The 10,491-nt window shown below is 38.2% G+C and overlaps 1 long non-coding RNA gene and 1 gene segment (V, D, J or C); one reads left to right on the top strand and one right to left on the bottom strand.

Moving 5' to 3' along the window:
- Positions 1–229: 229 nt before the first annotated feature.
- On the bottom strand, positions 230–780 carry LOC120528006. The gene is made up of 3 exons (XR_005633450.1): positions 611–780; positions 369–426; positions 230–260 (listed from the first exon to the last, which is right to left on the bottom strand). It is a non-coding gene; the product is annotated as an uncharacterized LOC120528006 (long non-coding RNA).
- An 8,099-nt stretch (positions 781–8,879) lies between these two features.
- Positions 8,880–9,615, top strand: LOC120528002. The segment is given in 2 exon segments: positions 8,880–8,938; positions 9,067–9,615. Coding segments are annotated over 2 exon segments (273 nt in total).
- Positions 9,616–10,491: the final 876 nt, after the last annotated feature.

The raw sequence follows: 10,491 nt of genomic DNA, 5'->3' as shown, positions 1-10,491 counted from the left end.
TCATTTGGTTCCTTTTCTGAGTCAGCAGACCAATAGTCCACATCAGTGGCAAAGTCAAAACTATCTGATGTCACAGGGACGCTGTCATTGCTGAAACTATGTGGGGTACCAGGCACATTTTCACTGCTGCAACTACTCAGAGTCCCAGGCACACTGTCACTATTATTTTCAGTGCCCTGGTGTTCATCACTGTCAGAATAACGTAGAAGTAGATCGAGTTCTCTTTTCTGTTTTCGCCATCGTCTCATTCTCAGAGCCATCTGTAGATACAGATGTGAGTTTAAGTTTATAGTCTATAGTATGTAGGACTATAGTTGTTAAAAAATTGATTGGCTATTCATTTACAAAACAAAACACTGGCCAATTACCGCAGCCAAGGAAAGATGAATAAGTTCACAATTTCAAAGAAGACACACCTCACAGCACCTGAGGGATAGGGAAAAAAAAATTCAGAATCACGCCAAATGCTTGGCGTGTTGCCTAGGCCAATCAGAGTGGCGTTCAGTTGGGCTATGGGATATGGCCAATAGAGAGGCAATGCTGGTATAAGACCACAAAGCTAAAACAGCTAACACTTACAAATTCATAAATGAACATACAATTAACTCACCTGGCTGAACGTTCACAATTTCACAAATACCTCACAGCACCTGAGGGATAGGGGAAAAATTGGTTAGACACCTTAAAAAAATTTCATTTTAACTATGGCCAATGTTTCGCTAATGTAAGTTAACAAAGAGGCAATGCAAAATGGCCCAAAAAGCTAAAACAGCTAACACTTTTTTTTTATCTTTCTTCAAACAGATCATTACAAAGTCTCAATTAACAAACATAAGAGTAGAAGACGAAACAAAAAATAAGTAACACACAATAGATAGATAGATAGATAGATAGATACTTTATATCCCAAGGGGAAATTCACATAATCCAGCAGCAGTATACTGATACAAAGAAACAATATTAAATTAAATAGTAATAAAAATGAAAAAAATTAAAATAAAATATCCTAACACAAATAAACAGCTCACACTTACAAATATATGGATAAACATACAATTAACTCAACTGACAGAACGTTCCTTCCGCTTGTTGCAAGACAAACTGAGCAGAGCCGAGTGAACAAAGAAAACTTGTGATTCGCGCCAAATGCCTTGGGGTGTTGCCTCGGCCAATCAGAGTGGCGTTGGTATATGATGACGCGCTGCCTCGGCCAATCAGAGTGGCGTTTACTGGTTGGGCTATGATGACGTGCTGCCAATCAGAGTGAATCAAAACAGTGAATACAGTAATCTCTCGCTATTTCGCGCTTCACTCTATCGCAGATTTTAAATGTGAGCATATCTAAATATATATCACGGATTTTTCGCTGGTTCGGATTTCTGTGGGCAATGGGTCTTTTAATTTATAGTACATGCTTCCTCAGTTTGTTTGCCCATTTGATTTCATACAAGGGACGCTATTGGCGGATGGGTTAGAAGCTACCCAATCAGAGCATGTACATATTAACTAAAACTCCTCAATGATATAAGATATGCATCCCGCGTGGTGCTTGTGTTTGCTTGTCTCTGCCTCTATCTCACCCTGACATTCTCTGTGCCTGATGGAGGGGGTGTGAGCAGAGGGGCTGTTTGCCTATTCGATACGAACGCTCCTCTAATAAATGCCGCTTTATCGCGGTGCTTTTGGCATATTTAAAAGCACAAAAGCACACATATTGATTTTTTGATTGTTTGCTTTTCTTTGCGAGCAAGCTCTCTCTCACTCTGAAATTCTCTGCTCCTGATGCAGGCACTCTTTTGAAGAGAGATATATTTGCATTCTTTTAATTGTGAGAAAGAAGATATCTGTCTTGTCGAGCACACTTTTGACTAAAGGGTGTTATTTCATGTCTAGAGGGCTCTAATAATGTTAACAGCGTGGGAGAGTTTATAAGGGCTTAAAATATATAAAAATAACCATACAAACATATGGTTTCTACTTCGCGGATTTTCATCTATCGCGAGGGGTTCTGGAACGCCCGCGATCGAGGAGGAATTACTTTAAGATTTTCTGCTGTTCTGACCTAATTATCAATGCCATCTCGTATCATCGGCCATTTTAACTATGGCCAATATTTCGCTAATGTAAGCTAACAAAGAGGCAATGCAAAATGGCCACTAAAGCTAAACAGCTAACACTTTCAAACAGATCATAAGTCTGAATTAACAAACATATAGTAGAAGACAAAACAAAAAATAAGTAACACCCTAACACAAATAAACAACTCACACTTACAAATACATGAATAAACATACAATTAACTCACCTGGCCGAGCGTTTCTTCCACTTGTTGCAAGACAAACTGAGCAGAGCCGATCGAATGAACAAAGTGATTCGCGCCGAATGCCTTGGGGTGTTGCCTCGGCCAATCAGAGTGGCGTTGGGATATGATGACACGCTGCCTCAGCAAATCAGTGGCATTGACTGGATGAAATCATGCCCACCATAATTTTTTTTAATAATTAACTACAATGCTGATATTTGTCATAAATGTAAAAAAAAAAAATAAAAATAAAAAAAAGTAAAAAAAAAATTATTACCTTTTTTTTTAATGAAAAAACTTAAATTAATTCATAAAACTTCCTGCACCTGTGTTAGACGTCCCCATGACGTCCAAAAAAGTTACGTCCGATGTTTAACGTCTTATCGACGTCTAAGTGGGGGTCATAGATCGACGTCCAAATAGCAGACATAGTTTGCACGTCGTGTAGACGTCGAGAATTGGTCTTGGACCGACGGACGTAATATAGACATGATCTGCACGTCCATACGACGTCTAATGTTTAGTGGGATAGTTGGGAGGAAGAAGGAGACGAAGCTTGCCTGGGAGGAGTGGTGGAGAATTGTGAGTTTGTGCTTTGGGACTGTGTTTGGTCTGTGTGGCACGGGGAATGTATATCCCCGTGTGTATGTATATATATATATATATATATATATGAATTTGTGTGTATATATGTGTGTATGTATATGTATGTGTATATGTATATATATGTGGATGTATGTATATATATATATATATATATATATATGTATATATGTGTGTGTATATATATGTGTATATGTGTATATGTATATATGTATGGATATGTATATATATATATATGTTTATATGTGTGTGTATATATATATGACAGCAACACTCATCACTCACAACAGTGACAAAACAATTACATTGACAATCATGTTACGTTATTTTCAAAATGTTTCCTTTTCTTTTTCATTACTTCTATAAAACACTATTTCTCCACTGCGAAGCGCGGGTATTTTGTTATCTAATATAAGTGGTACCAGAAGTCATCCGATGATGACCTTCTCGCTCAACCGTGTCAGTGACTTGAGATTCTAATACAACCTTCCCCCAAGGTTTGTCCACAGCACATTTTCATGCTAAAGTTTATTTTACTATGGAACATGACTTTTTCTCTTTTAATATATTGCTTTTCTCAATTTTTTGTATTATGTATTTTTTACTAATATTTTAATTTAATAGTTATAGCAAAATACCCACGCTTCGCAGCCGAGAAGTGTGTTAAAGAAGTTATGTAAAAGAAAAGGAAACATTTTAAAATAACGTAACATTGGCTTTCTATTCATTTGCATAAGCACAGTCCATCACCAACAATCATTTAATGTTAGCTCAGACCCGGCACTTAAAAGTTTCTGTCGCACTTTTGCTGAGTTTGTGCCAAACACTGTTCTATCCCTGACCATCTCATTTTCGTTTGCATAAGCAGGCATGACAAACGCCAGCAGCAGCGTGTCTATAAATTTAATTTAAACTTATGGTTTACACCGTGCTTTGTTTCTGCAGTAGCTGCACTTATGAATATGCTTGTATGAGTCACTCGCTTCATATTCTTTTGCTGCCATCTCAAATGTGTAATGCGTTTTTTGCTCAGCGCTCTTTGGCGCTCTTCCTTGTTCTTTATGTACTGCGTTCACAGTCAGTTCACGTGAGCCACTCTCTTGTGTGATCTTGCGATGTCCACGGCTTTATTTAATATTAGCTAAGACTCGCCACTTAAAAGTTTCTCGCTACAGCAATTTTAACTCCATTACAAAGTGATCCAAAGTCTCGTTTATACCTCGTGTCTTCTCATTAAACTTGTATCTCGTGAATATCGTATTCGTTGTACGCATGACAAACACCAGCGGCAGCGTGTCTATAAACTTAATTTAAACTTACGGTTTACACCGTGCTTTGTTTCCACAGCAGCTGCACTTATGAATATGCTTGTATGCGTCACTTGCTTCATATTCTTTTGCTGCCTTCTCAATTGTGTAATACGTTTTTTGTTCAGCGCTCTTTGGAGCTCTCCCTTGTTCACTATGTACTGCATTCACAGTCAGTTCACATGCTCTCTTGTGTGATTTTGCGATGTCCATGGCTTTATTTAATGTTAGCTAAGACCCGGCACTTAAAAGTTTCTCTCACACTTTCGCTGAGTTTGTGCCAAACACTAGACCATCTACCTTATATGTGGTAGCACTCAATTACGTGGGAGGCGTGATGATGCAGGACGCAACTCCGCCTTCACAAGGTGAGCGAGCTGCAGGCTATGGCCGTATATATGGTCGAAAGTAGATTCCAGTTATGACAGTTACGTGCAGAATTTCGAAATGAAACCTGCCTAACTTTTGTAAGTAAGATGTAAGGAATGAGTCTGCCGAATTTCAGCCTTCCACCTACATGGGAAGTTGGAGAATTAGTGAGTGAGTGAGTGAGTGAGTCAGTGAGTCAGTGAGTGAGTCAGTGAGGGCTTTGCCTTTTATTAGTATAGATTATTTATTTAATTTTTATTTTTCATCTTTATATTTTCTTGGTATTTTTATATAAGTATTTCAATTATTTCTTTATAATTGAAGCAATCGTAATCCTGTCTTAATAACTTGTTCTCTTTCCAAGCAGTTCTGTTATAGGCAGTGCTGCCCCTAGCCAAAACAGGGCCCTAGGCAGAATCTTCTTGGGTCCACCGGCCCACCCATCCTGCCGCTCTCTGAATACATTACATGAATATTTAATTTGAACAACAAAATAAAAATAAATAAAAAATAAACATTTTGCATGTTCTCCCCATGTCTGCGTGGGTTCCCTCTGGGCGCTCTGGTTTCCTACCAAAATCCAAAGACATGCAGGTTAGGTGCATTGGCGATCCTAAATTGTCCCTAGTGTGTGCTTGGTGTGTGTGTGTGTCCTGCCTGGGGGTTGTTCCTGCCTTGCACCCTGTGCTGGCTGGGATTGGCTCCAGCCTATCCCTGTGACCCTATGTTAGGATATAGCAGGTTGGACAATGACTGACTGACTAAAAAAAGAAAACACACATCCCAAACTTAACTTTAACTTTTAATATCAAATATGAATACTTTTATCAGAAGAATCAAAACTTGAAAGTGAAATTTTTGGGGTTTCCTCAGTCTCTTTGTTGCCTATCACAACAACACACGTCTACATTTTCTGAAGCCCAAGTCATCTATTAGGTCATCACACGACAGCTTCTATTCAAGGTCTGAGTTGATGCTGATGATTTCCAGGAAGCTTAAATGTTCTTGTGCCTGCGTAGCCTCAAGTCTGTCTTACTGAGCTGAAGTTTTCAAAATAACCAACTGTTGAGGTTCATCTGAACTAATTGTTCTTTTTGGATGTCAAAGTTGTTGTGTGCTACTCTCCCACAATTCAGCCAATAACTAACTAGTAAGCCAGAGAACTTCTTGTGTGTTGGTGAAATTTACGAACATGTCCTCAATGCAATCACACTCAGAGTACTTCATATGTCAACTAACAATAGCAGCCTTTAACAACGTGTGTAGGTCCTGAGGTTTATATTCCTGTAATAAATAATTCTCAACCATGTGTCAGATAGGTACTGTAAGATCAGATAAAAACTCTTAAACACTCGATATCACACATAATGCGACTGTTAATCCAATGTTTCTCCAGTAAACTGATAGCTTTAATGTAGTAGTAACTGAGGTAATCTTAGCTAGCTTACTATAAGTTGGACAAATGTAGACTTCTAAAACATGTCTGCAAATGTAGCACAAACTGCTTCTTCATGCTTTGGTTTGTGCTCCTGACTGATACTGACTTGAAATCTTCTCTCAGCTTCTTAATGGAAGTTGATGACAATAAGTAACTGACTGCAATGTTAAATTGTGGACCTCCTGAGCTCCACTTCATTGAGAAGGTTGTTGCTTCAAAGTAAAATTCAGTGATATTATGTGTTATGGCCAGTTATATATCAGGGTTGTGGGAGGAGTTATCTGACTCAAGGCAAGTAATCCAAGTGACAAAAATATGCAATTCAATTGGCTGTGCAGCAGAGTTCCTGAGTTGTGAAGATCTGTGAACTTCCATTAGGCCCTGGCATATCAGTCCTCCATTAATAATAATAATAATAATAATAATAATAATAATAATAATAATAATAATAATAATAATTCTTTACATTTATATAGAGCTGTTCTCACTACACAAAGAGCTTTGCATAGTGAGTGGGGAGCAACTTCAACCACGTCTAATGTGCAGCATCCACTTGGATGATGCAATGGCAGCCATTTTGTGCCAGTACTCTCACCAATAATTGGCTGTTAGATGGTGCGGGGATGAGAGACAGTTAGCCAATTAGAGACCGGAGATGATTAGGGGTAATGTAGCCAGGATGTCAGGATACACCGTACTCTTAACGAAGGGTGCCTAGGAATTTTTATGACCACCTGTATCCTGTAGCTCCCTTGTTGGAATAAGTTCTTTTGTAATTGTGGCGTGTTACATAACTCAAAACTATACAGATATAATATAAAAAGGTAATACCCCTCTCTTAGTGATATAGCGGTAAGAAATCACATAGGAGAAATAACTTAATAACTTAATAGTGCCAAGGCTTTATACTCTTTCTTCATGTGCAGGCCCCCACTTGGGTGACTCATGCCATTCCAAACAGGGCAAAAGAGGATACAATTTCATGCTGATTTTGACACACACAAATATTATACAATGGTCATCAGTCTGACTACCCATTTCACAGTTGTCCCTAACTGTTTTGTTTTCTAATGTTTGCCTAGACGTTCTTATATGGTGAACCCTTGTGCTAAATCTGGCTCTGTGTCAACTGTGCATGTGAGTAGAAAAAGACAGATTTATAAAATATATTTGCACAGAGCACGGTGACATATTAAACGTATACACTTATTACATCACATAGAGTCAAGACTTTGGTTTTATGTCTCATTCGAAGGACAGTGACATTTTTACAGAACAGAGTTCCCATCACTGCACTGGGGCATTAGGATCCACATTCAGACCAAAGGGTAAACACCTCCTGCTGGCCTCACCAACACCTCTTCCAGCTGCAACCCAAGCTTTTTGTGGCTGGTCTCCCATGCAAGTACTTGTCAGGCCCGGACATGCTTAGCTTGAGGTGGATGACCTGTTCTGAAGTCAAGTCAAAGTCAAAGTGAACTTTATTGTCATCTTAACCATATACAAGTATATAGATAGACAAAATTGCGAAGCTCAGGGTCCACAGTGTAACAACATGAAGTGCAAATAATAGATTAAAAATAGAATTAAATTTAAAATTAAAACACAAACAAGACAAGACATTGTGCCAAGACCAGACAAAGAAGTAGCAGCAATATTGATGTGTAGTTATCAATATGAACATTGATGCAATGTATGGTATTTGCAATCTAGATACATAAATATACTGTATTTAATAGATATGTAATATAATAAATAAATAATAGATATGGATAATACAGAAATGATCAGTGTATGATAATAGTTGTTTAAGACGTGTAAACAATGACAGGTCAGAATGTTTCACAGCAGAAGGATATCAAGAGTGTCCAAATTTAAAGGTCAGTATGAGATTCTCAGTTCTTCTCTACATGCACACTCGTCTTTACAGGTAATTGGCTTCCATGTATAAAATTTCTGTGTTTAGAGGTGGTTGAGGCCGTGTGAAGATCCCAGGGGGCAGCATGGTGTTGAGGAGTCTCACAGCTTGGGTGTAAAAACTATCCTGCAGCCTGGCAGATCTAGCTCTGATGCTGCAGTATCTTCTCTTGGATGCCATAAGTGTGAAAAGTCCATGTGAGGGGTGTGAGAGGTGTAAGGGGTTCTGCACAAAGCTGCAGGCCTTGTGGACACTGCGTTTGTAAAATATGTCCTGTAGTGAAGTGAGAGGCACCCCAATAATGTTCTCTGCTGTTTTCACTACCCTTTGCAGGCACTTGCGGTCGGATATGTTGCAGTTGCCATACCAGACAGTGGTGCTGCCTGTCAGAACCCTCTCAATGGTGCCTCTGTAGAACATGGTGATGATGGAAGGGGGAAGACTTACTCAGGAAGTGTAGTCTCTGCTGGGCTTTCTCGATTAGTGATAAGGTGTTATGTGTCCACGTACTGTAAGTTCCTCAGTTAAGTGCACACCAAAGAACTTGGTACTCCTCACAGACTCAACATCTAAACTGTTGATGCTGAGTGGGATGTGGGCAGGATGTGATTTTCTGAAGAGATAGATAGATAGATAGATAGATAGATAGATAGATAGATAGATAGATAGATAGATAGATAGATAGATAGATAGATAGATAGATAGATAGATAGATAGATAGATACTTTATTAATCCCAAGGGGAAATACACAACGATTATCTCTTTTGTCTTGTCGACATTGAGAGATAGATTGTTGTCTTCACACCAGGCAGATAGCCCTCACTTCATTTCTTTTGTTTCTTCCCCATTCAGGATTTGCATACTGACGCCTCTCCTTAAACCTGCTTGAGATATAAAGAGTGGAGTCACTGAGATCGAGTCAGTTAAGCCTGTCTCTAAGACACAGTGAAGATGGATTTTTCACTTCTGTTTTTGGTGACCTTCTTTGTTTTGATTGAAGGTGAGATTAACAAATGAAATTATCACACCTGTTATGTGAATTCTACTGAGTAAACCATGTAATTATATTTATATCTAAAAATAAACTAATTGTACTTTATTTAATCTCTTGTATTCTCTTCAATCCAGGGTCCACTGGAGATATCATCATTACTCAGTCTCCCTCAAGTCTGTCTGCATGGCCAGGAGAAACTGTCAGCATGAACTGTAAAGTCAGCTGCTCCATTACCAGTAGCAGCTACAAACTTCTTGGCTGGTATCAGCAGAGAGCAGGAGAAGCTCCAAAACACCTGATTTATGATGCAAGCACTCTACAGTCTGAGATCTCAAATCGCTTCAGTGGCAGTGGCTAAGGACTTGATTATACGCTGACCATCAGTAACGTGCAGCCTGAAGATGCAGGAAATTACTACTGTCAGCAGGGACATAGCATTCCTCTCACACAGTGACACAGAGCCGTACAAAAACTCCCTCGACTTGTCTGTGCAGCTGCTGTTCTTAATTTTGCTGGTGCTGAGAGTGAAGTCACGGGGTTGGCACACAAAGGAGAAAGAAAGAGAAAGAGAAGAGAAAGAGAGTCTTCTGTTCACAACATATTACAGAAAGGGCAACACATGAGAAAATGACCCAATACATAAATCCTTTAGGGTAAAGAAATAATATTCTGAAATATTTCTATATTACTAGATATGTTAGTTGTCTTTGCCTGGAAAATTCATAAGACAATGAAACTTAGTTATATTGTCATTGGTTATTTGAATGTATTGCAAGTGCTTTGCAACTAAGTAAATACTTTTCTGTGTACAGTATTTGTATTTTATTTTTTTAATAAAAAGCTAATATTACTAGCAGGAAGTATGGCCTAGTGGTCAAGGCTTTGGACTTCTAACCTTGTGGTTCAAATCCTGGTACTGACACTGTGTGACGATGAGCCGGTCACTGCACCTTTATGTCTTCTAATTTGGAAAAAGAAATGAAACCAACTGTATCTCAAATGTTATCAGTCACCTTTAATAAAAACACCATAGAAATAAGTAATAATAATATTATCAGGTCACTGGAGCAGCGTACTCTTAATCATCCTATACATATTTGTTCATGCATTAAACATTCCTGTATTAGATCAATTTCTGCTTTCTGTATTTAAACTTTAGGTAATAAAAAGATCCAAGGTCATTTTTTTAATTGTGCACAGCTACAGTATATCTGCTGATTTTTTTTTCAACTTCACAAAAGTTCACTGTTTTGAAAAGAACTGATGTATCTCATAATGATACAGCTTTTTAAACATTGAAAGGAATGCAATTGTTGCTGTAATAGAATATATTTCAAATATAATTTTTTCTAATATTTTTTGAATTTGTCACTGGTTGCAATTTATTTGTCAAGGCGTTTTGCTTTGTCTGAACTAGAATATACAATGTGCAAAGGTTCTATCCTGAGCACCTGTCATGCTGTCCTCTGTATATTAAAAAGTAATCAGAGTGGAAGAGTCTTGTTATATTACATCACTTTGTGTTTTTATGGCAAATTAAAATAACGTTTTCTAATGTC

Source organism: Polypterus senegalus, chromosome 4 (assembly GCF_016835505.1).
Source record: "Polypterus senegalus isolate Bchr_013 chromosome 4, ASM1683550v1, whole genome shotgun sequence".
NCBI lineage: Eukaryota > Metazoa > Chordata > Cladistia > Polypteriformes > Polypteridae > Polypterus > Polypterus senegalus.
This window is presented reverse-complemented; position numbering and strand designations above follow the sequence as displayed.